Here is a 27,399-nt window from a genome sequence, read left to right on the forward strand (position 1 = left end):
AAGTGACGAATGCACCTCGATCTTTATAACACCAAGTCTGAACTGCAGTCTTCAGTTTCACGTTACATGCCTAGGTATGAAATAAATTTGTTTTCGTTTCTTCACGAACTCTCTGGTCCATACACTTTTGATCACGGGTGTACACAGTGAACATCTACAGCGATTTTGTGGTTATAAAGTCTGGAACGCCATTCTTTTTCTACTAGTAAGTTCAGCTTCTTTTCCTAACCCACTAAAGCAACACCATATGGAACGATAAACAAGTCTTTGACATAACCAAATATTAGTGCGGTACTTGAAGTGCACGGGCTTAACAGACCGTTTATAGTGTCCTTGTGTATGGTGTCGCTCCCACACGTACTCAGTGCTTCCTCTCTCCCTTTCTTCCTCTTTCTATTCCCCTTTCCCCCACCCCCAGTGTAGGGTAGCAAACCGGATGCTGTTCTGGTTGACCTCCCTGCCTTTCCTACCCTTGTTTTCTCTCTCTCTCTCTTAGGACATGGACTGCTTTGCATTTTTGCATGAGCATTGCGTGTTATCCCCAAAATTATTTTGTACAGTGTACATTTTAATTCATTATATATTAGATTCTAAATCCTAAATCTTCTCTCGCGGGGCAGCAGCGGGGTTGGAGGCGTCAGGGTGCGTCCATGGCTGCGACGGCAACATGGACGGGAATTAGTCAAAGTACATTCCAAACCAGGTTCCTGCGCAATAATCTAACGCGAACTAAACGTTTCGTTATTTGAGCGCTACGTCTCATCCGTTAAACTTCTGTGAAGCACTCAGAGCGTTCTAGCCACTCCTCTGCGTCTGCAAATTTGTCGCCGTGGAAAGACTCTGGCATCATCGGTGAATTCACAGCCATGCCAGGTGGCGTGACCTGAGTTGGTATAAGGGATAGGGCAGAACAGTTATTAAATTAGGAGACAAGAATGAAGAGAGCTGGTGGTTTTGTGTTCTTCCGTGTGAAGCCGGAGAGGGGACTCATCAGTGCAGAAGCCCTACCACTGCCGCTGGCCACCTGGCCCGTCACACCAGCTGCCGCTGGTCACGCTGCTTTCAGCTGGACAGAACAGCCTCTCACTGTTCGGCGGTTGGGTTTGCGATTAGAAGAAGGTTGGGAATGTTGCGGCACGCCCAAGTGGCGTAAAACAACGAGGCATACTCATCGCAGTGCGGACATTTCAGGGATTATAGGGAGGGTTGTACGGCGTGATATAGGCTTAGGTGAGAACGGATGCTTGTTTGCAGTTTCCGCCCGGGCAAGTGCTTCCTCCAGAGTGAGGGTTTTATGAGGAGGGCGACTGCAGTTGTCCTCTCGGTAGCCTTTTCGTAGACAAATGTTGACCCTCCGGCGCAATCCCGCAAAACGAAAAAGACGGGAAGCTCACTACGTCGGTGGTCACTGGCGCAGGGGAGAACAGGAGTCTGCTGATTGGGTCCAAGTCGCTGTGAGTCTAGACTGCTTTCTCCGACTCGAGAAAATATTCAAATCACTGCCCTGCACCTCCACGGGAATTGTAACGCACAGCTGAGATAATGCAGTTAAATAAGTTAACGATGGGTGAACGTGTGCTCTACAAACAGCTAAGTGAGAGTCTGGCACCAACAAATATCTTTTTCCAAGATTTTTACAGCGCTTATTTTATTTCTCATGTCCCATGCCAACGGCACGTTGCTGCCATCGCACGTGCATTGTGAGTGTATGCTTCCCGCTTCACTGCTGTTCCCTTTTGTACCTAGCCGTAAACAACTGGAAGGGTGTGGGAAATGGCGTCATTTGAAGCCAGCCTTTGTGAATATTTGATTTTGTGCAATGTTGTTTGCCCTGTGCCAATTAGTATTGTAAAAGAATACTTCTTGAACATATCTAGCGCTAAGGTTGAACCCAGAAGTTGCAAATTTGGTGTAAAAGAAGAAAAAATATGGTAGTTAATGAGTCAAGCAAACGCCCCGAATGAATCAACCGGCCTACGACAATATTAGGTGTAGCGTTGCAATTGCTAACTCATTTGTTCAGCCACTGTGAAAACGAGCGCAGAGAACTTATTTCTCGACGCCGGAAACGGTACACATTTTATTAAAGTACTTCTTGCTTCTTTGAAAATGTTGATGAAAGAACTGAAGAAATTGCACAGGAACGCTCCTTGTTGAAAAAAAGTTGGTTTATAACGATGCACTATGGAACAATAGAATTGTCGTTGTTGCTTTCGCACTGAGGACCAAGTCGTTTTTTCAATGGAAATTGTCGGAGAGATGTTTAACGTAGGAAAAAGAGGCTGCTGACTGTGCAGATGGAATTTGTCGGCGTAACCAGAAAACTGTTCATAGATACGTAACAACCAGTATTTGTTTCGAGTAGCGTTTCAGACGTACGCTGTCAGTTTCTAGGCATATAGTTACACAGCTACATTCTGCACGGGCCAGTAGACAGAAAGCGTTTGCTGACATTGAGTTGAAAGAAGTATGCATTCGTACGCGCGTACTTTTGTGGCGAAATACTCGGATTCAGTTCGACCACTGGGCACCTAGCCTTTCTTTTTATTGTGCAAGAGCATGTGCTGATCCATCAAGACGAGGAACCCATTCATTGAGCTGTCGTAGAACGCACAATGCTAAGCTGTAGAGGCGCCATCTATTGTAAACGAGAGAACATAACTTATGACGTCACCAAGAAACACCTGCTGACAACACTAACGGCTGCAGCGTGGAGGCAACTCCAAGGAGGTAGTACGCACAAACCTTGCAAGGTGGATAAACGTGCGTTCAAATTAATTCCGGTTTTATGCACTGCGGGATTCTCTATAATCCACCTTGAGGTGAGACATAAGAAATGCCCGAACACAATAAAAGACCTGGAGCAGTGTCACCTCGCGTGGTGGGAAAGATTTTGTCTGCGTTTCAGCTTAACTTGTTCGCGGATGCCCGGTACGTCTGCCATGTTGCATTCCAAATCTTAACAGTTGTGTCGAACTCTTTTGTGATGATTTTCCCAGGTGTGCCGCGAAAATGTGAACGCCATGCAACGCATATACCCATGCCTCTCATACGCTATATCTGCGCCGCTTCGCTTTGATCTATTAGTTATTTCGAACTCACTCTGCGATCTATCAGCCTTCAGTTTGTTCAGGCGGCCATGCGACGAGTCCGCTAAGGAGTTAACAAAGGGTTCGATTCCCGGACTAGCGAGACTTTGTTTTATTTAGAAACTGCCTGTTTATTCTAGTTTTGAAGAGCCCGTGTACATGTACTAAGTAGTTTTGTGCCATTTTCACCTAGCTGACTATTATTCATTTTCAAGAATGTAGCGCCACTTAGCGGATTTCTGCAGAACCTGCACGCGTACGCGAAGATATACTCTGGCAGCTCTATCCTAACAAATGAACCTTACCTACCGCATCCGTAGCAAAGCCATATAAGGGCCACCATTAGGTGAAAAATGTCTTCATAATATGCCTTCCTCCAGCACTTGTAGCCTTCGTGCCACACGTTCATTTTTTAATCATGAAAGACCGCCACAAAATGATGTCGCAGTTTCGCCCGAAAGAAGAAGCATCGATTTCCAGCGCGAATTAGTAGACAGCTATACGAACTAAGGATAGTAAAAAAAATTAAATTGTGGGGTTTTACGTGCTAAAACCACTTTCTGATTATGAGGCACGCCGTAGTGGGGGACTGCGGAAATTTCGACCACCTCGGGGGGTTCTTTAACGTGCACCTAAATCTAAGTACACGGGTGTTTTCGCATTTCGCCCCCATCGAAATGCGGCCGCCGCGGCCGGGATTCGATCCCGCGACCTCGTGCTCAGCAGCCCAACACCATAACCACTGAGTAACCACAGCGGGTGGAACTAAGGATAGCAGTTCTATCGGCCGTGTAAACTTGGAAACATTCGCTTGCTAAATGAATTACCAAGCATAGTGTCAGCGCACACAAGCAAACATTAACTGTCAAAACGTTGGTGTCAGCAAGCGCGGCGGCAGCAGCAGCGAGCGAAGTTACGTTCCTGCGGTCTATCCCTTCAACGCAATAGTATGCGTTGAAGTATACTATTGAAGTATACAACACAGTATGCTGAAGTTTACGTTATGTATACTTCAATTATACAGTATACAGTATACAGTATGTTGAAGTATACGTTGAAGTATACAACGCAGTATGAGCCCTGTGCAGACCCATTTGCAGATAAGCGCGCGCAACCGCGGGCGGCAGTGCTAAGTACGCATTTGTTGGTAAAGTCGAAGCCGGCCCCTTTCCACTCTCCCTTGCTCCCTCCGCGCTTGCCTCCCTACATTGGCGCGACAGATTTCGCACGCCCTGTCGCAAAATGCGCAATTGCCGCCGGAACACAACGCCCCCTCGCTCCCATTCCCCCATGGCCCTTCGCGCGATGGTACACTGGGCGCTTGATCTCCGCTTTCTTCGTTCCCGCGCGCCAGGTTGAGTCGCGATCATCGGCTTCCCTCGCGTGATTTCACTCGCACATACAGCATGCGAAGCGAGGCGACGGTATGATAACCCTTGGACAGAACATCACGGCGACGGCGACGGACAAAAATGCGCATGGAGTGTCTATATAATAGCTATTGCAATAACAATTTATTTTCTGCCTCTGGAACGAGTTAATGTTCCGCTTCCCAAGTGCGCTGCGGCGTGGGTTTTGTGGACAGATGGCCCTGGGCATTGCGAAGGCCATGGACCAATTGACTAAAACAAAAGTGATGAAAGGTGGCAGTGAAGCTTGCAAAGATGGCAAGCAAGCTCCCCACTCTGCGTTTTAAGACGAATACTGGAGTAATTTTCCCAAGACGTTCACAACACATGCGGTATGGGTTGACCACTCCACTGGTATTACAGTGTATGTTCCCTGCCTCTTACTTAGCCTTTCTTATCTATCAGGAGTGATCTGGAGAGGACAATCCTAATTTCTGTATAATGTGTGCACTACATTGACTCAGTCAAATATTTGACGGCATGGTGACGCAACACGGTGTACTCAAAGACCTGGCACCCTGGCAGTGGATAGAATTCTACAATTCCGATCAAAATCATTTTCCCAACAAGACGCGAAGCAAGCAATTCTGTACTAATGCGTCGCAATTCTTAGGGCAGTTCACACACTTTATGGGCCCCATCTATCTATCTATCTATCTATCTATCTATCTATCTATCTATCTATCTATCTATCTATCTATCTATCTATCTATCTATCTATCTATCTATCTATCTATCTATCTATCTATCTATCTATCTATCTATTCATGTGTGTGCGTTTGTATGTTTTATATTTATCTGACCGTTTTCCCGCCTATCTGGGTGACTGGATAGTTCATTGGCGAATGGTTAGTGCATCAGGCTGCTTTGCTGAGGGAACACGGTTCGAAACCAACCATGGGTTCAACAGGAGTCACAGATTATAATCGAATGTGTACATAGGTGTCCCTCTTATAGGAACCTATGTCAGGCCGACATGGCTCAATGTAAATGCTGGTATGATTGGTTCCGCTGTGCGCAGAAACACTTTGTCGCGGACTTGGAGCACTGAGTATATGCCACTCGGACTGTGAAGTCTTTAATGAACATCTTTGATGCGAACTTCGGTCACTGAATATGTGCCTGTATGCCTCTGTACCGCTCTTCAATAAACGTATCTGACACCAACTTGAGTAATTAGGTAGGTGTCACATTGAGAATGCGCCGCTTTACAGTGAGGAAAAATATCCCCAAAGTTGACACCCTACAGAGCGGTATGAAACCAACATCACAAGGGTTCCACAAGACTGTGGGCAGGCTGTACCACAGCTGCACTGCGTATGTGCCAATTTTCAACGACCGCTTTTCAGAGCAACGCTTTAGCAAGCTGCGCCATGAACGTTGTGGGTCCCTGACGCTTTTCGAATGAACCTCTCGCCACCTTGATTCTCTGATTATGCGTCGCTGAGCGTGCTGCAAACGAGGGAACAAGTCTAAGCATTTGCTGGCACCAGCACACCCCACTGCTAGTCTCGTGGACCACGCGCGGACTACTCGGCAGTGCCGCCAGGTGTCGTAGCGTGTCCAGAAATGAGCGCGGGAGAGAAGTCCAGCTTCCGCATGACTCGTTTCTCTATGTTAGCACACACCGGCGTACCATGCATCTCGAAGGCAACTCGCGCGCTTCGCGGTAGGAACGCTAGATACCGCCGAGCGTTCTTACGGAAGTTCGAAAAAAAAGGAGTCCCGCTTCCGTACATGCCTCAAAGATAACTTGTTTCGACAGCGGTAATGCGTTATGTCGCTATATAGGTTTAGTGCTACTGCAATACTATCTACTTTTATCGGTAAATGGGTTCTGCTGCATTTTTTTCCTTAGTTAAGTTGCGGAGGTGCTGAAGTATACACAGTACTGAATGTTGAGGCCACGGCATGGTGGCTGCTGAGGAAGAAAACAAGAAAGTAGGTGGAGCAAAAAGCGCAACGGGACAACTATTCCCCTTGCGTTCAACAAGGTTCAGCCCGACTTCGCGCCTAGCCCACCCCTTTATAACTACAATATGTGGGTGAGGCTAGGATTGACTCCCTAATCAGCTCTCTTTGTATCTACAAGTGGCAACCCTGCGGAACTCTAAGGTGTTATTCTCGGACAAATATTGAAGAAACGCATTAGGCTAATAAAACTAATGTTTTAGCCGCCAGCGCCGCCATGTCTGCAATTCGAATGAAGTTTCAATGTTTCTGCCCTACCGAGCCTAGACTTTGGTTCTCGCCACACTAAGTAAAGCTTTAAAATGGTGCGTCACCTCTGAATGAGCAGATATGTCATTTCTATTTTTGAGCAATTTGCCTACCGAGGTCATTACCAAAGCCCGAGTCTTTATTTTGACGGCACAGTCCAAGACTCATCACCCCCCGCCGAAAGAAAACCTGATAACATTGACTTAAGTTTCTGGGTAAAAGCGCCTTTAGGTGCTTTTCGTGGCAGAAAAGCCCGGTAAATTGAATATCATGGCACTTTTTTCGCCACATCGAATGCGTTTCGTTGAAATGGCGAGCACAGTATATGCATAAATACTGTCATCTTTCTTGAACTGCGTCTGCGTCAAAGTTTCACTTCTACAAAGACGCGGACCCTAACAATTCATGCAGTTATAGGGTGGCGTCTCTATGAAGCATGTGCGAGAAACATAAAACCCAAGTATTCTCTAAATAAAACTCTTTGTCACTCGAAGCAGCATAGGGTCCAAATACTGTAAATATGAAAAAATTCAATAACGAAAGGAAAATTCTTGATGTGTTTTGCAGCAACAGGCTTTTCATGATTCTGAAGACAGAAATTATGTTGTGAAACTAAATGTTCTGTTGACTGAATAAATTGGCGCGTGAAAAAGTTGAAAGCGCCACCGAACAAATGAACAATTCTGACCCTCTTGGCTATCGTCTCCTCGCAGAAGCTTGCGTTTAAAAAAAGAATTCAAAGATTCATCTAAGCTCACGAATGCACGAATGCGTCAGAAAACTGTCGCTTACCTTTATATAAGCGCATCCATGACGACGGTTCCTTATTACGGGGAAGCGAGAAAAATCTAACACTTGTCCTGATTTCTATGCCGCAGAGAGGTACCTGGCTTGTCTGCGTTTCCCTACAAGAGTCCATTCATCCGTCGCAAGAAAGAGCTTTATAAGCGAGACAGACGACAACGGGCGAAGTTAAGCGACAGCGGCAGAGGAAGCACAAGACGAAGGGCCTCTCGAAGGACCAAGAAATGCTGTGACTGCTCTAGTTGTGCCGAATGGTACCGTTGCCAACCAAGTTCTACTTCCTCGCCTTTTCGTGATTACTTTAATTCTTCCTGCAGCGCTCTTCCGCGTCCCCTGATGCGTTCATGTAGTTTGCTTCAGCTATAAAGCAGTCCTATGGTTCTAAAGAAAAAGTCGCAGCTCCGTCTGAAGCGCGAAGCATCGATTGTGATAGCACATTAGTAGACAGTTGTGCGAATGAAGGATATTAGATTTATAAGTTCTGTAAGCTTGAAAAACATTCGTTTAATAGCTAAATTAACAAGCACTATGTCAGGCACGAACAGGTAAAGATGAACACTTGAGGACCGCGGAAACTTGCTTTCGAAACGCTGGAGTGAAGAAGTGCGGCAGCAGCAGCGAGTGAATAGACCTTCGTGCTGCGTCTGACTCCAACGCGAACTAAGCGTCGAAAGCACAGCGCATACGAAGCTACCAGCAGTTGGCGCACTTCGTCCACATCACAGGTCGCTTTGAATATATACGTGTCCGCGCGCCGTGCCGTGCGCAGCAGCTGCTGGAGTAGAACCTCCCTCCGCCCGATTCTGCCCTCTCTCCGCTTACCGGCGCGATACAGAACACGGCGCGCTTCCTCCCTTCTTTCCTGTTTTGCGCACGCAATCTTTCCGTCGCACATGCAGCATACAGCGCACGTTCACCGCGTTATCACCATTGGACTTTATACGGAACATTACGCCTACGGCAAAATCCGCCTGGAGTACTCATATAATTGCTATGGCAATAAAATGCTTGCTACGCGCCGTTACGCACACGTCAAACCTCTCTAAGTGCTGCTTGGCATGGGCACGAGACAAATGTGCATGCGTCTCTTTCCTAGTGATCGGAATATTGAACTTTGTGCTGGGGGATAAGGGTTCTAATATGTTATTGGAAAGAAATTTGTTAGAGTTAGCTCCTTCATAATTTTCTTGTGTGTTATTAAAATGCACAGTTAGATCAAAGGATTGCGATATGTACCTAGGGCGGTGTTCAGGTGATGCCGTGAATGAGAACGACGTCAGTGTCATAGGATGATAATAGTCCTATCATGCACTTATTCCCACACGGCGTAAAATATACTCTCCTTGCGCACGCGTAATATTTACCTTGCAGTGGTGGTCGCGTTTAGTTGGGGCCATCGCACTGCCGTCGCTACTTCCGTAAGGCGATGATATGATCTATGATGTCGTGTCCTGCTACGGCCTTTGGATGAAAAAACTCGTGCCTACCCCCAAAGCCATCGGGAAATGTGTCCTTCGGATCAAGGGTTGAGGTCAAGATGTATTCTCAGTGCTGTTTCATGAGGCAGTGCGTTTAGCCATCAATGCCTTCTTGTGGAACATCTGGGGCATGACAATTTGCGTACCGTTCGTTTCGCGGGTTTCTAGCAATTTCCACACCCACTTGATGCCGACAACCATTTGATGATTCTCTCAACTAGCACTCGCATGCAATGTTGACGTAAAATATTAATTGAAACGCGATATGCAGTGCTTTATTCATAATCCTTTCTGGACGAAACATATAAGTATTCCCATAAATACGGGTAATTTTCAACCCGCAAGTGCGAAATACACAGGGAATAAGCAAAATCGACGAAGTAAATATCTAGCAGATATCTTTCAGTCTAAGAGGCGTAACACAAGTCAGGAAACTTGAAGTGTACTTCACGCCAACCACGTATGATTTCGTTCGGCACAGACAGCTATCGTAATATGCTGACCGCAGACGAAGCACCTCCACTGATTGTGATGCTCATTGTTCAGAGAGAACTGGCTGGTACTGTTTTGTATTATGACCATATTGTTATGTGGTAGTGAGAGTCCAAACGAAGCCGTGTCGAAACTGCGAGGTACAAATTCAACTCCTTATTGGGCGAACTCGTGCCCAGCCAAACCAATAGCACTCAAGCACCACGATAACGTCGAGTGGAGTTGGCGATCGTCGAATATTTGATGTGCGGGTCAAGCGCGTCGGCTTTTACACATGACTCGGCGAAGGTTCGAGTGTAATTGCTGGTGCCCGCGTGGCTTCCAGAAAGTACTACATAACTCGTGTCGCGCATTCAACCAGATTACATCAAAATTGCTGGCTCTAAGCATGAAATGGCAACCGCCAAAGCATATTGGTTGGAGGTACTAGGGAAAATCTTAAAATGCGTGTAGTGCATGTTCGCAAGAGCTCACCCCACCACACGGCACCACGCCATACAGTGCACTGGTCCGTATGGACGATGCTCAGCTGGAAGGAGAAAAGTGCCTGAAGGAGGCGCCACGCAGTGTGGCGCCATCTCTCGAGGCGATGCAAAACCCGCGCCGCGGAACTCATGACCACTCTCGTTCAAAAGAGCACAGACAACCCTCCCTCAGCACCAAAAGATGGCAATGAAGTGTATGGTGCTCGGTATCTGCGTTTGAACGTCACTACAAATAAAGCTTCAGCGTACTAGAAGTTACAGCTTGACTGATACTGTTAACAAACATTCAAAAGAACTCGAAAGTAATACTTATTGTAATTTGTTTGAGCAGTAACCAACGTATCAAATGAGTACCTGTATAAAGGGCTGGTGGCCAGAGACCGCATTTTCTTGAGTTTGTTTAAGGTGACCTGAGGTGGTCGAAATTTCCGAAGTCTGACTCCACTACGGCGTGCCCCATAATGAGATCGAGGTTTTCGTATGCAAACCCCAGAATTTAGTTTAATTTACGCCTGGTGGAAACGAATATAATGACGAAGCAGGTAATATACCGTTTGGAGTATAACTCTTTTCCGCAAATACCGTATATCGCGTAGTAATACAAGGCTGCACATGGTGCTTCGAGGACCTGCTTATGATTCGTCACTTCCTTGCTCAATGCGTGCGCTTGTACTAGAGTTATAATGCTACAAAATTAGTGCAAGCTATAAGAAAGTTTGGATAACTGATTGGAGCAATATATGACGATAGCGCGCATAGAGTACAACAGCACTTACACCAAGACGCAAACAAAGTAACGCGCTCCACAGACAAATCTAGCTTGAAAATAAACTTAAAATGTGATTATTAATGCATAAGTAGCACCTTCTAGGTGTAAACAATATTTCTATGAGATACCACACAACACTATTTGCCTTTAAAGAGCAGCCATTTCGATAACGTCTTCACACATTTGGGGTAAGCGGCGCACTTAAATTGTTACGAGTTTCTAACTATTAACTGTGCACTAAATGGCAGTGATTGCAACCGATGGGACGCTATTAGTCTAATTTTTGGTCTTCAAGCAGACCAGCTCATAGACTATATGAATTGTGCTATATGACGCAGGTAATTTTTAGAATGTGTTGATAGCGTTCGCTTAAACACCCGGTATACTGTATCTTAATGTGCATTCCTTGGCAGCTGTTGCGAGACATATAAATCCTTATACTGCTGCAGAATCGGAGCCAAATAGAAATTGCTGACGCCATTTATACAGGTCCATAAAAAAATCTGATTTTCTTCTTGGTGGCATTGGTATTTGTTTATATTAAAAATGCTGGATAAACACAACTGCTCTCTTTGCAAACTATGTTAGCCGCAATACCTGCAAATCCGCCTGTTCTAGAACATTCATATAAAGACAATATTTCATGTAGTCTGTCAAGTCACCCCAGTCATTTGTTTTGTCATATTGACTTCATCTGGCCAAACTAATCCCAAATATTATGCCGCAAGAAGGAAGAGACTGAAGTTTTATTTATTCACTCTGCTACTTTATTCGCTTCACTGCGACAACAAAACAGCGGTTCATAACTTGCAAACATGAAAACAAATAACTGCAACGGTGTACAGCATTCTTGCTCCCCAGCGTCGACCACCGAGTGTCCCAATGACGAGGCCATCCGATTTGCTGCTGAAAATGTGTTGGCTTCGCCTACTGATTTGTGCGACCAAGACGCAAATCAACTTCTGTGCAAAGGTAAAGCAAAGAAGAGTTATTACACCACAAATCGGTTAAAATAGGCCACTTTAGAACGCTACAGTCATGAATAGGTAAAATTTCAATAATACCCTAGTTCTGTTTCCTTGTAAAGATATTGTGCGCCGTGATATAGCTGCGCATTAAACAATTCCTCTAAGTCTACCAAATTGGGATTTCTCCCCTATGGCATCCTTCACAAACTGCCAGTGAGGTTTCGGTAAGTTAAACACAACTCTTTGTTTAATCTTTACTCTCGTGATCATATTTCGAGAGGGAGTACTAGGTCAGCGCTACTCTTTACTGTCGTTAGCACTTCATCCATGGCTAATTCCTTACACAAATTTTGCAGCAACTATTGTGATTCTTTGACACTTCTAAGCTTATCAGAAGCGTCGCTAAAGCTATGCCTTTCCACCCCCACCCTCACCTACTACACATGTGCGTTACATATAGTGAAATAATTATGCGTATATTATAACATAAGGTCAAGGTATTTGGCCGGTGCATATTACAGACTTGTTATACATGCAAGTTGCACAACTTGGTATCGATCCACATTTTCTTTCAGCATGAGCTTCTTACACGGACCGGCAAAAGAGCACGGGACCCGTCGATTGCGTCATGCAGTGTCGAAGTGGTGTTTCTAGACGGTCGAAAGGGCACCTCGTGAACAGTTTTTCGGTCGGAAGTTGCGCCATCTCTTGAAAACTTGTGCAGTCATCATGTGTGCGTGGGCGCGGGTGGCAAGGCGTGAGGTTGCTATAAATAAAAGCTAATGTTTACGTGCAATCAATTTTGTTGGTATCCCGCACATCACAGGTCCGTGTATGAAGGTGTGACTGTAAAATATCGTTTAATATGAATGTGATTCCACTCCGCTTTAATAAAAGGCTTCTAGCAAAGCGACTACGTTATTCACCGACACTATGATTCGTTCTCAATTGAAGTCAATAGCCAGAAACTGAGTACAATTCAGAACACTTGGGAACTGTATGTATTTTATCTCCATGTGGCTGCTTCGAAGCGCAACAGACTGCATTCTTGACGGCTGTGCAAAACTTAATATTGTTGCGCTATCAGTATGATGCTGTTGAACACAAATATATTTAGCTTACCTGAACAGCGGCGGTGTGCTAGAAAATATGCGTAGTATTTTTGGGGAGAAGACCCGCATTCAGTGTATATAAAGGCGTACATTATTCTTCCCCGAAAGCCCCGATACGATGTCAGCCACTTTTGTTTGCACTCTTCTAAACGAAGAAGCCAATAGGAGCAATCTTTGAAGGTCTCTGGAGGTTGGGGACTTGGAACTGCAGTCAGAAAACACGGTGTTTAAAACGTTGGTTCTTCAGTGAAAACAAGTATTATTGAAAAAAAATTCACCTAATACTCTCAAGAGTTTCGGACTGCACCTAATAAAAAACCCGACATGACCACATCACTGCACAGAACGTTAGCGAACGATGAACACTAGTTTAACAAAAGCAGCTGAGAAGCGCAGGTATGTAGGTAGTTGTATTACTTCACTTTTAACCGTGTCTCGGTTTGCACACTCATCTACCGTAATATGGCACTATAATCCCCCGAAAGCATGCAAGTAGTCTCCAGATTTTCGGCCACCCCCTGTCACATAACTCCTAACAATGGGTATACGTTGTTCTGCAGACAGTTTGCAGTATTGCTGCAGGCGCTGGTTGTAGAAAGTGTACAGAAATTCTTCGCCCCTAGACTATAAAAAATGAGCCAGGATGGAAGTAAATCGCTTTCTCCCACTCCGATTTCCTGTCAGCAGGTTAAGGCTGTCGCATGGTTCAGCCGGATTTCGATTTTTTTAATGAGAACTCTGACGACCATTTTTATTGTACGACTCATTGCAAACTATGTTACCCCTCTTGTCATTGTTGAAGCTACCATAATATGTTTAAAAGGTAAACTCTTAGCCACATATGTTTCTTCATGTAGCCTACATTGGTCAATCGCATAGCCTGTATGTTTTGGAGGTAGCAACTTACTCATATCGAACATTCATGTTGCAGTCTATCTGAAAGGAATGTTTCATGGAGGCATTCATAACAGAGCGCTTAATGCAGCTTGGCATTCATAATACTCTTGAGGAGATTGCAGAGGCTCAGGAGCGCGCACAGCCAGCTCGCCTCACAACAACGAAGGCAGGGAGATGCATCTTGCAGGAACTCGGATATCACCCCGATAGAGTAGCGGAGGAGTTCTCTGACGTTCCTCCGTCGATTCGTGAGAACATCACGGTCGCGCCAATAGCTAGGAACATGCACCCTGATCATAATCGCGGCAGAAGGAGGGCAAGGGCGGCCAACCTCCTTAGGCAAATACACAGTGATCAGCGACAGGTGAGCTTTGTGGATGCCGCTTCTTGTAAGGGACGTCGGGCGTTCACCATCGTCACTGTTGATGGTCGCCAAGGAATCACCAATGCTGCCTCGGTTCGGACCAGGGACTCCGAAATAGCTGAACAAATGGCTATTGCACTAGCCCTGCTGGATAGCTCACGGGATGTAATCTATAGTGATTCAAGATCTGCAGTCAGAGCATTTGAAAAAGGCACCGTTTCCAAACAGGCCCTCAGACTTATTGGGGGCAAGGCAATCACGCACCACTTCATTTATTGGTTTCCGGCACATCAGGGTCAGATAAAGGGTGCTCCTCCCAACCTCAACTAGTCGGCTAACGGGGCTGCGCGTGAACTTGCCCACCGCGCTAGCCTCGACCAATCGGAAGCCGACTCCCCAGAGAACAAGGACACGCCCTCCACTTACAACGAGATTACTAGACACTACTATCTCAGCCGTAGAACCTACTTTGTTCCTCATTCGCGCCTCAATAGAGCTGAAGCATTAACGCTCCGTCTACTACAAACGAATGCCTATCCGAATCCGTCGCTCTTACATAAAATATATCCGAATACTTACACCAACGCTACCTGCCACGATTGTGGAGATATAGCCACATTAGACCATATGCTCTGGCGGTATGCCCGCTCACGCTCTATCATCGCTAACAGCTCGGCCAGATGGGAGGCGGTTCTCCGCAGCCCTCTTCTGGCTAACCAACTCTGGGCTGTCCAGCAGGCCCACGATGCGGCCGAAAGGCTCGGCCTTCCGATTCCCACGTGGGAGCGGCCCGCTTCGTGAAGACTCACGATCTGCAGGACTTCTTTAAAGTTTCACCATACCATACCATTCATAGAGGAATATAAGTATTACCATTTCATTTCTGCAGCGTTGCCGTAAAGGTAACTGGCGCTCGCACGCAATAAGATAACTCCTACATTTCATAGTTTTTTTTTAATTCTTCTTCCTCATTCTAGGTACGCCGCCTGATACCCCTTTCCGGGTACGTGGCATAGTAAGTGAATCACAATAACCATGAAAAGGATGTGATCATCTCAAAGATGTAGCGGGCATTTTCATTATATTTATTTATTAGGATGAGATCTGTGTCTAACGGCACACAAAAGAAAACATTCAGATACGAATGGAATCATGCGTCATGCAAGAAGTCCAGCAAGGCTTTCTACGTGGAGCAGTCGACTGTACTTATTGGAGTTAGCATGACGACCACTTCCACGTACTGGCCAATCCCCTTGGTGGGTATATGACACAGTATGAAAATCTTAATTATTATATACACACGGCGATCATCCCCCACAAAAAGCTAGTAAGTTTTGGTACAATATGCATCGCTTGCCTTTCGGCTAATCTCCCGCTGTGGGTATGTGCCAGAGTATGTAAATTATCATCATAATCAGCATGCGGATACGCTTGTTGGTCGATTCCGCTTTTTGTGTATGTAAGATATCGTAGAAAGCATAATCACTGTCTCATAATCATAATCTCAAAGCTAATCTCAAAGCATAATCTCAAAAAGCTAATTGTCGTTGTCGCGATAGATAGATAGAATAAACTTTAATGTCCAACGGATTAGGTGATCTACCCACCCCCCGACACGCAGGGCAGGGGGCGAGTGCCGCCGCCTCAGATGCAGGCTGGGAGGTCTTGGGTCCCAGCAGCCTCTTCAGCCAGTTGGACGAGCCGGAGCTGGAGCTCAGAGTCCGAGCTGCGCAGCAGGGTCTCCCAGGCGTCTCTACTATCTATTTTGTGTATTCCCCAGGGAGAGTACGGACATTCCCATATTATGTGGTCGAGGGTCCCTCTCGCCCCACAAAGATTACATTTATCGCTCCTGGCCTCGGGGAACATGTGGTTCGCCATAACCGGGTGCGGATATGTATAAGTTTGTAGTCGTCTCCACGCGACTGCTTGTGTGTTGTTTAATTTTGGGTCTGGCGGGGATACCAGTCTACGAGCCAATCTATAATGCTGCGTGATCTCCCCATATTTTAGCATGCGCTCTCCGCTCCCTCGGTCATCGAGGGGCCCCGTAGCGGCTCGGCGGTAGAGGTCTCGAGCCAGCTCGTGGGCCGCCTCGTTGCCGGGGACGGCTTCGTGCGCCGGAGTCCAAATTATTTGAATTTTTCTATCTAGCTTTCTCTGGCCTAGGATTCTGGCCGCTAAGGGCGAGATCCTTCCCTTGCTAAAATTTTGTATGGCAGTTTTGCTGTCACTGATCACAAATTTCGCGTCCGTTCCAGCGCAAGCTAATGCGATCGCAATTTCCTCGGCAACTTCTATGTTGCGCCCGCGCAGAGTGACAGCGGTCACGGGAGTACCCCGGCCGCTGACGGCCGTTGCCACCGTAAAACTGCTGCTACCTCCCGCCGCGTCTACATAGGCCACCTCATGTTCCGAGATATTACCGAATCTAATTTTTAATGCTTCGGCTCGTTTATGCCTCCTGTCTTTGCTATGTTCCGGGTGCATGTTTTTTGGCAGGGGGGGGATAATCAGATTTTTTCTAACTTCCCTATCTACTTCCACCTTTTGGGTGGGGCCTCTGTCCGGATTTATTCCAACTTTGGCCAATATGGCTCTTCCTGTCCTCGTGGTGCTAAGTCTCTCAATTTGAGAGGTTCGCACCGCTTCCGCCAGCTCTGCCCATGTGTTGTGCACTCCTAGAGCCATCAGTCTCTCTGTTGATGTACACATGGGCAGTCCCAGCGCTCGTTTTACGCACTTTCTCATTAGAGAATCAATCTTTTCTCTTTCCACCACTTTCAAATCGAGATATGGCGTTGCATAACTCACCCGGCTGAATATGTACGCCTGTATTAGTTTAATTAAATTTTTCTCCTTTAACCCTCGGCCTTTGCTGGCCAACCGCCTAATTAGGCTCAGGGTCTGTATTGCGTGATTCTGCAGCCTCTTGACGGTCTCGCCATTGTGGCCGTGTGACTGGAGAATCAGGCCCAAGATTCTAATTTGCTCGACTATTGGTACCTCTTTACCCGCCACATTAATTTTGATCTCCGATGGTGCCTTGCACCTTAAGTGTTTCGGATTGTATATGAACAATTCTGATTTCTGCGGCGAGCATGCTAGGCCTCTCTCGGCCGCGTAATCGACTATGATGTCGGTGGCGGCCTGGAGCAGGCTTTCGACGGCTGAATCACTTCCCCGGTTGACCCAGAGGGTGATATTATCCGCATATATACTAAATTTTAATCCCTCGAGCTTTGCCAATTGCTCGGGGAGTTCTCTCATAGCGATACATCAGGGACTTTCTGACGGGAAGAACTGCTTGCATGAAGTTCCAAACGCTGGTATCCCCCACAATTGAGCTAGGGAGTAAGGGTACGCCCCAAGGATCAGTGCTGTCTCCCCTACTCTTCAACGTGGCTATGAGAGAACTCCCCGAGCAATTGGCAAAGCTCGAGGGATTAAAATTTAGTATATATGCGGATGATATCACCCTCTGGGTCAACCGGGGAAGTGATTCAGGAATACGTGCGATTACGACCTATTGGTTAGGGCATCAGGCTCTAGTGCCGGCGATGGGAGGGGAAAGGTTAGTATCCTACCACCTGAGGTTCCTCGTTTTTGTTTATTCATCAACATGCGGCGATCATCTGATAAGGCTAGTTGTCGTTGACGATATGTGTAACGTCTGCTTCCTGGCCAATCGCGAGTTGTGCGTTATATGCTGTAGTATCAAAATAATAGTCGTAATCAACACGCGGCAATCATTCAGCACAGCTGCTTACCATTGGAAGGATAAAACAATACCTGCCGTTGTGACCCGATGGTTAAAACAGCCGGAATGCTGGGTGTCAGGGTCCTAGTCCAAGCACCAGACGTGCTTATCTTGTTTATTTTGAAAGTAGAAACGTACTAGCTGAGAACACGACTAGCGTCAGATTAACGACCAAAAAGTGGCATTGCGGTCCTGCAAATGAACATTTTGCGATACTTGTTCAACGGCTATCATATCGAATGTGTTTCTATTTATTATGTTCTAGTTTTTCTATCAAGCAGAACGACCTCGGCTCGGTCACAGAGACGTGACTACGCACGGCTTTTAACATGCATGGGGGGAATGAATCGCTATGATAAACAAATGACTACTATTGGCCTTCTTCCTGCGCATAGCAATAAAGAGAGCATAGCCGGTCAAATCCACAAGCATGGCCAGCAGTGTAAAGCTGTGGCAATGCAAGCACGGCAGAGATGTTCGTTCACTAAATGCAAAATTTTCTTTGCATTGCACGCAAGTAACATCTTAATGCTTCTGTGCTTCTACTGCGCGTAATAGAACACGCTGTTCTGTGAAAGGTTCGGTACAAGTGAAATGATGTCACATTCATAGAGCAGGTAACCCGTGGAATGCTAGTGCAACTGAATAGGTCTCAAGACAATGGAAAGGTGTACAAGGGCGGAAGAATAGGCCTTGTCATAACATTAGCAAATTTGCAGGCATGGAACGGAATCGGCTCAACTTGACCAGGAATAATCGTAAACTTCCTGGAGGTAACTTCGTCTTATAGCGCACCGAAATTAATCTGACGATGCTTAAACGTCAGACGATCCAACTCATGTAACGAAGAGAAGCTTTGGGTAAAGCACGAACTTGCTTAGGTATAGGTAGAGTTTCGTAGAAGGCAAGTGGGCCGTTAGTGGCACGCAATCAATGCCGATGCACGTGGAGTGGAGCTGCCCAAGTGCAACAATGGTCGCGCTCCATTAGCATTAGCTCCAAAAATTTCCCTCTGCAATTGCCCACTGATACGAATAGACATGACAACAGCGGAAAACGTGTAATATTTTTCTGAATGGCTACACATTGTCATTTTTTCATTGAACAAGATACTTGCCGTCATACAATCGTTATCAGAATATCTCAAAATCGTGGTTATTGAAGGCAGTTGAACTCGATATAGGGAAGCAATCATGGTGCAGCTTATGATGGCTACTTGAAAATGAAAAGTCGTTGGCTTCGAGTATTGGGCAGGAGAGTTATTTTGGCATGGCCAAAAAGTAAAGGTGACAACAGCAAGGAGAAAAACTTGCCCTATGTTACCTGCTACACGAGGACAGAATATATTCTGAATAAATTCAGCGTAGTCTGATGTAGCTGTTCAGGCGAGGAGACTGCGCTAAGGGCACATGTGCAGGCTGCATTATAGCCACCTGGACCCTGTTTATGAAACCCGGACTATTATGGGCAAAGATATATCTAACTTAACTGATTCCTCTGCCATACATAAAGAAACAAACTACCAGAACACTGACGTTTACTACAAAACGTTATAATCCATCGAATCTAGTCGTAAGCTTCACGATACTCTTCAATAATAACTTAGTCCAGTTTATTCCCGCAATTACCTTGCCCAAGTCTACAAATCTATTATTTGATCGAATATTTTGTTGTGTAACTGTCTAGTAAATTATAATCCAATGATTTTGTCTTTGATCGGAATCTTTTGCTGTCTTGAATACAGTCAAACTATAGAAGTGACACTGCTTATTTTACGTCGTTATAAATGTGGAATTATCTCGTATCGCACAGTGAACATTATTCCTCATTAGAAATTTTCAAAAAGGAGCGGCTACTATTTCTTGTGTCATAATTTGATCTTCTTTATGTGTTGGTTGAATTCCATTGCAGATTTTCTCACTGAATGTTTTATGCTAATATTCGGATTGTGTATTTTTAGTTTAAAGCAGTTGTACTTCACATTACTTTTTCGTTTAACTTCCTACAGGAGGTCCCCCTGCAGTCTTCAGCTCTGGAACCTCCTAACAAAAATTATATAGCGTATTTGTTAACTGTTCATGAAATAAAGAAATCACTGCTTTATAGATACGTGGGCAATAGATTTCAGGTATTTTTTTGCGCGGGAGCAGATCAAAATGGAGAATAATATTTTGTGAACTACACTTAGTGACTCCTTGCTTAAAAGCAAACGAATGCAGCTTCGACGTTTGTGACTGATGTCCGGAAATATAGGGCCCTGGAACGTAAAACTGTTGCAATATGTTTTTATACCAAGCTCCTCATGTGAAATTTACCTAAACGCCGATGCAAGAATCAGGCAGTGACCCGCAGCTTTGTATGAATAGCCGAATCAAATGTTATTCTCGTTTACAAGAGGTCGCTTTTCTTTCAAAACAAATAACATTGCCAACATGAGAGGGTTTGGATGGGGCCAAGGCAGCTCAGTGAAAATTGATAACCGGATGAGGAAGGCGAGGCTGGCGTCTCCAGTTGTTCCGCTTCCGCCAATTAGCTTGCCGTGGCTGGGCGAAAATTGCGACGGTGTGCAACGGAATGTTAGGAATGTCGCTAAAACGGATCCTCAGTAATGAAAAATTGGCGAAGCAATGTCGTATACGTGGCGGAAGGGCTCGATAATGTTATAGTGCCGCACAAAACATTTATTACACGCAAATAAACCGACACTCTCCGGCAGGCGCAAGTAACCAGTTTCTGAGCGATCAGCGGGCAGCCATCTTCTGTTCCATTTGGAACGGGGCTGTCTCGAGCTATTCAGAAAAAAAAATCATTTTTTTTTCGTAATTTTAGTGCATCTTTAAAGTGAACACGCACCTTTGACGCGCTGAGTTTTCGCGGTTTTATGAGCTCGCGTGACAGCGCGGGTAGTCAGCCTAGCCCAAAAACTTTTGACCAATAGTAGAGGCCTAATGACGAAAATGTCTCAAATCAGAAATAATTATTTTTCTTTTGTTCGGTATATTCATGCATAATCAATATGTACAGGTCATATCAAATGGGGTGTTATCGCGGTTTTCGTGACGAGGCATGATAGAGAGGAGAAGTAGAGGTGGCCCGAAAATAGTTTGACCTATCGTGGAGGGTTGATTACAGAACTGCATCAGAAAGGCGCGGAATGGCTCTACGTTACAGCGCCCACAGTTACACTACATTGACATCTTACATAGGTGCCCTCCTTAAGACTTAATTACCTGAAGAACACATTGCCACACACGATGCTTCATCTAGGAAAGCATTGGTGTGGTTTGAACAGACGTAGTTTCTTTCACATCGCCCTGAATTAGTGTTGAAGCTCCACTTCAGGCGGACAAGACTGCAGTCTTCTACTGTGGGTGCCTCTAGACAAGCGCTCGCTGTTGATTGGGCGCCTGCAGTTGAATGCATGAACAAAAATGGTTAGAGACATTTCAGAACAAGTCTGCGGCAAGGACGATTCGCAGCTTTCATGAACTTCCCTGCGAATATAAGTAGATCTGACAGAATTACTTTGTAATTGTGTGTTCTTGTATTTTCCCCCTCTATAGTCCCAATGCTGCCGTAACCCAGTTCCGCTTTCCCGCCTCAATATAAACTTCACTCACGCCGTAGTACCTACAACGCGCAGCCCTTTAATAAAATACTGCATTGTTAAAAGTGATAATGATAATTATTCACGTTTATTGGTGCAAGGGCTACATGTGGCCAAACAGTGCCAAGGCGAGTTGGTGAAAGTAGCGCGTTATAACGCAACCATAAATGTGACAATCGAATCCTATTCAATTTGGGCGAGCGTCACTTCAGTGCGTTGGTTCTATATAAATCGACCAGTATAGTTTTCCCTTAACAGCGTATATCCTGTCAGCATTGCCAGTGCTTGTTACTTAAACTGGCAAGGGACAGAATAGTGGTGCCGGTTGCACCTACCGTGCATGTGCAAGAAGTGATGCCTACTGCATATCTCCCAAGCTTACGCTACCCATTTTCTCTTCCACTAATCGAGGTAGATTAAGCACTGATGTCACCATACATGAGGCCTGTAGTTAGTGTTCTAACAAAGTTTTGCTTTTAATACTTTTTGCTGTACTCTTACTTCTGCTTGTAATTGTTGCTTAAGTGGTGAACTCTGTCACAACTACGCGAAAGGTATAGTTTTCATATTTACCATTGATGCAAGTGACATGGGTTTTATGGGATTTCGAATGTGACTCGTCCTCTGCGAAATGAGGTACCATGCCCGTAAACGCGACAAGGTAACCTTAGTGGAGTCACTGGTTTGTCATGCTCCTTAATATGCTTCTGTATGGGCATAATGAATTGTTCTTATATAAAATAAGTGGTGCATACCCGGTCACTCAACTAGTCGCCAAAAAGGTTTGCTGAAGAGCATTACATACACATTGGCGCATATCCACCGGCAGAGGCTGGCAGCAAAGCGATGCATCGCAAAATGGCCACATGCCCAATGACCCACAATGCGCGGTTTACAAGTAGCCGACACAAAGATTCATTGAAGGGCGGGACATACCCAATGCCACATCATGATCATGGTATTGTTATGTCCACTGCAGGAGGAAGGCCTCTCCCGGCGTGGCCCAATTACCCCTGTCACGCGCTAGCCGTCCCGGACCTGCAACCTTACTCATTTCATCACCCCAATGTTGGACCAAAATTTCCGTGCTTAACGAAGGCTAGAACAGGTGTCTAATGTGTGACAAGTGCCTCGACATGCCTTGGCCGAGACGAGGACCCGCTGCCTCTCGGAAGGTATTGGTGGGCTTAACCGCTGCAAGAACTCCGAATCAGGCGAGCCTGTTAGACGTGTAGCGTCCTTTCTACGTCACCAGTCCTTGCACGTTGTTCCGGCGGACAAAGAAAGTAATTTAGCTGTTTTACCTAGTGAAATTTTACAGCAAAATCGAGGGAGGCCATCTCATCTGGGCTCAATTCCTGCTCTAGGGTATTTTTGAGCAAGTTCAAGTTTCGCGCAATGAAATTTTGTGACAGGTGAAACCTTTGTGAAATTCTGAAGGCGATTGAGAAGAGCAAAAATAATTTTTGAAAGGTCTTCATAGTGCAAAAACGCATAAGGTTGATGTACCACGAAGGACGACTGTCTCCGGACCTGGAACAATGCAGCACTCTATTGCCATTTTCCTGCAGCGTCATCTGAAGGCTTTATCTCTAGATGATCATTTCATAGTGAGCAACTCTAACCAGTAACTAGAATTTTTAACACTGATGCTGACAAAAGCTGTCAGGCCTTCTCAATTCACATTACAGTTATCTTTTATTCTTAACCACATTACCTCTTACCCATTACCTTTTATTCTTAACCACATTATTCAGCATTCTATTGAAAATATAATTCCATTGCTTTCCAAAACGCAACTGGGGTTCGTGATTTTTTAGAACTCTTAACGCTTTATTTATGGTGAGCGTACATTCATATTAAAGGGACACCATACTTGCAAATTGAGAGGTACGCATTCGGTCCTGCATCGCCCCAGTCACTAGCCACTTAGAACTTGCTCATTTCTATGCCCGATACATGCCTTGCTCCACGACAAGAATGTTCTTAACGTGTTCCTTTTTATCGATCATTTTCGTTTGTTTGAAATCGTGAAGCGTTGGCCACTGAGTGTGAAAACAGGAAGGTGGTGGATGTGCTGAAAGGTGCAATGAGCACGCTTGACCTAACGCACGAACTCCCAGTCATTGGCCAAATTAGGTTTTAGGTATCCGGTACCGGTTTAAATGTGTTGGTGTCTGATAGGGTTATGAACCGCGCGCCAACAAACCACTTCTGCCTTTCAAGCCCGATCAGAGTCAGCTCGTTAAACGAGCTGTTGGCATACAGAAGCAAGGTCTGTATGCACAAAAATGTTGTAGTCCGAAGATCGAAGCGGGACAGGGCGCAGTTGCTGAATGCAGTCCTGCAGGCATTTTAGGCTCTGCAGCGGCAGGGACGAGCGGTCCCAAGAAACGAACGAGTATCCAGGAAGCCTCAGGAGTGCACTATAGATGAATTCGGCCGGATAACAGCCAAGGTCGCGACGAAGGACAGCGCGTAGCTCGACAAGCACCATAGGTCGACCCAGTACTTCCGGTCCAGGCATGCAGTGAAGGCGGACTTGAGCTGGCGGTGGTGCCGTTCAACCATGCCGTTGGCACAGGGATGATATGCAGCGGTACGGCAGTACTTAGCGCCAATTAGGAGATAGAGGGCACTGAAGAGGGTGCAGTCAAATTGCCTGGAGCAATCAGTGGTCATGATGTTAGGGTAGCCGAAGAGGGAAACCCATGCGGAAACGAAGGCTTGGCGACCGCGCCTGTAGTGATGTCCGGAATGGCACGCAGTGCTTGCTGCTTGCTCAGGGTCGTCCATCAGCACCAGAGCTAGTGGTTCCCAGTCCACATTTGATGTAGAAGTGCCGAAGGAGCTGATGCGGGAGAGGCGCATCAGCTGCCTCATGATGATGATGATGTGTGGTGTTTTATGGCGCAAGGGCCAGGTTTGGCCAAAGAGCGCCATGACAAGTGGTAATGTTGACGATGTGTTATGGATGGCGTGCAGAATGAATTCCTGATGATATGTAGTGTTTATTGGTAGATGTCATGGTAGATGTCACATGGCTGTAAAAGGGCCTAAAATCTGTAGCTGTAAGTGGCGCAGAATGTATAGTTGCTAAAATAATGATGGTGACTAGGCAGTGATGTGGGCTATGGCAATGGGTTGTCGTTAAAACATTATGCAATAAAACAACACTGACACCAGAGTTTCAAGAGAGCCCTTGAATGCAGGGCTGTTAGTCACGTGCTAAAAATTGCCTGGCCAAATGATTTTCACAATGTCGGTTTCGGCTAAATAATCTAAGACTATTTGCAATTTAAAGAACGGTTCGTCACTAAGAAAAAATGCAGGATGGAGAGGTATATTTTCCCGATATGCCAAAGGGAAATACTTTTTCCTCTCCGTTTCTATTGCAGGGCACTGGATAAGAACATGGAGGACTGTCAGGCTATCGCCGCACCTACTACAAGTCGCAGGATCCCCGCCAGTCAAGAGGTAAGAGTGAGTACTGTAAGTGTGTCCTATTCTTAATCGGCAAAGAAGTACTTCCTTGTACCGTGCTGTTTTGTCACTTATCCAATTCCGCAATCTTGGTTTTATAATATGTAACTTATTGAATGTTTGTGTATCCCACTCTGCTTGCCAATGATCCCTCAATTTACGGCGCAGAAAGGGCTTTAGGTCTGTGGCAGGAATGGGGATATTTCGATCTGTGTCGCTAAAACTCACTGACGTAACGTTTTCGTCAGCAGCTACGTTGCCTTTTATACCTTTATGGCCAGGTACCCAGCATAGGATAATCGCTTGGTTGCACATATATGCGAAGCACAACAAGCTATACAGCTCATTCAAAACGGGATTACTATGCTTTCGTAAGCTAATTAGGGCTCTCACGACACTTAACGAGTGTGTAAATACGACAGCCTTAGCGACATTTCTGCGCCTGATGTTTTTAATAGCCGAAAGTATAGCATACGCTTCTGCTGTGAAGATACTGGTGTGTGGGTTTAGTGACCCAGATGTTGAAAATGAGGGTCCGAGAGCTGCGTAAGCAACACCAACGGGAGACTTCGAAGCATCTGTGTAATATTCTTCACAAGAATACTTCTCTTGAAGTTCAATAAAATGAGATTGTGTGTGAGCCTCTGGTGCTTGTTTCGATATTTCTAAGAAAGAGATGTCACATGTTATAGTCTGCCACTCCCAAGGCGGTGGAAGCCGTGTAGGAGTCATTAGGACATTGTAAACAAGAGAAACCCCTGTGTTTTCTGAGAGTGCTTCCAACCGGAGGGACAGAGGAGGCCTAGTGGCCGGGCGGTTACGAAACAGCCTAGCAGTGGACAAGTCGCATATAGTGGAATGACAAGGATGTTTAACATCTGAGCTAGCTTTCAAGGCGTAGGAGAAGGTTAAATATGTCCTTTGGTAGTGCAATGACCATTCGTTTGACTCGACGTAGAGGCTTTGCACAGGGCTAGACCTAAAGGCGCCTGTAGCAAGGCGGATACCTAGGTGGTGAATAGGATCTAGCATTTTCAAAGCGCTAGGTGCAGCAGAATTATAGACTATTGATCCGTAGTCAAGCCGTGTTAATATTAGACTTTTGTAAAGCTTTAGAAGGCACCGTCTGTCGCTTCCCCAAGATGTACGTGATAAGAGTTTCAGAAGATTCGTAGTCTTGAGGCACCTTGATTTCAGATACTTCAGATGTGGTACAAAATTAAGCTTACTGTCTAAAATGATTCCTAGAAATTTGTGTTCATGGCTCACAGATAGCCGCTCTCCATTTAGATCTATTGCGGGTTCCGCAAGTATACCTCTCTTGTTGGAAAACAGGACGCATGTACTTTTTTGTGGGTTTAGCTTGCAACCGTTTTTGTCCGCCCACATACATAATTTATTTATGCAAAGCTGTACTTGCCGCTCGCAGATACTTAGGTTACATGATTTGAAACCTATCTGGATGTCGTCCACATATACAGAATAAAACATAGTATCTGGTATGGTCGTCTGGATCGAATTCATTTTGACAATAAAAAGAGTGCAGCTCAGCACACCACCTTGCGGAACACCAGCCTCTTGCGTAAATGGACGAGACAGAACGTTACCAACTCTAAGACGGAACGTGCGATTGGAGAGGTAACTCTGAATCACGTTCAGCAAGCTTCCTCGAACTCCCATTTCAGACAGGTCACGGAGGATTCCATAGCGCCAGGTTGTGTCGTATGCCTTTTCCATATCTAAAAATACTGATAGAAAAAATTGTTTGTGGACAAAGGCATCTCGGATATTTGTCTCGATGCGGACAAGGTGATCTGTTGTGGATCTACCCTCCCTAAAACCGCATTGAAAGAGATCGAGTATCTTGTTGCTTTCAAGGAAATGGATGAGGCGATGGTTAATCATTTTCTCAAATAATTTGCATAGACAACTTGTCAGAGCTACAGGCCTATAACTGTTGGGTGAGGAAGGGTCCTTGCCCTCTTTGAGAATAGGGATTACAATTCCTTCTTTCCAGGCAGAAGGAATGTAGCCGGCAGAGAACATGGAATTGAAGAGTGACAGTAGTGTTTTTTGGTTTTCAGGGTGTAAGTGTCTGATCATCTCATACAATATTCTGTCACTTCCTGGAGCGGACTTGTTGCAACAGTTCAGTGAGGTCTGGAACTCAGCCATTCCAAATGGACGATTGTATGCTTTATTGGATGTGCCCTTCCGACTCAAATGCAGCTGTTCTGCTAGTCGCTGGTATTTTAAGAATGTATCTGTATAATGAGATGTACTGCAAATGTGCTCGAAATGTGTTCCTAGACAATCAGCTTGTTCCTCAAGAGTGTCTGCTTGTGTGTTTACTAATAGTAGAGGATGAGTTTCACGGCCTTTTAATTTGTTTACCCTGTTCCAGGCTTTTCTTTCGTCTGTATAAGAATTAATGTCGGAAATATATTTTTGCCAGCTATCCC

The 27,399-nt window shown here is 45.5% G+C and overlaps 1 protein-coding gene across 2 annotated transcripts in view; it reads right to left on the minus strand.

The window, feature by feature from the left end:
- Positions 1 to 11,496: 11,496 nt before the first annotated feature.
- Positions 11,497 to 27,399, minus strand: part of LOC126543140 (papilin-like) — a 66,311-nt gene continuing 50,408 nt past the window's right edge. For both annotated transcript variants that reach the window (XM_055062265.2, XM_055062264.2), the window contains exons 6-8: positions 21,078 to 21,254; positions 12,837 to 13,031; positions 11,497 to 11,708 (exon numbers count right to left, since the gene is read on the minus strand). In XM_055062265.2, the coding sequence (XP_054918240.2) occupies positions 11,674 to 11,708; positions 12,837 to 13,031; positions 21,078 to 21,254 (407 nt within the window). In that variant the 3' untranslated portion in view covers positions 11,497 to 11,673. The remainder of the gene's footprint in view (positions 11,709 to 12,836; positions 13,032 to 21,077; positions 21,255 to 27,399) is intronic.

The sequence above is a fragment of the Dermacentor andersoni genome, chromosome 10 (assembly GCF_023375885.2).
Source record: "Dermacentor andersoni chromosome 10, qqDerAnde1_hic_scaffold, whole genome shotgun sequence".
NCBI lineage: Eukaryota > Metazoa > Arthropoda > Arachnida > Ixodida > Ixodidae > Dermacentor > Dermacentor andersoni.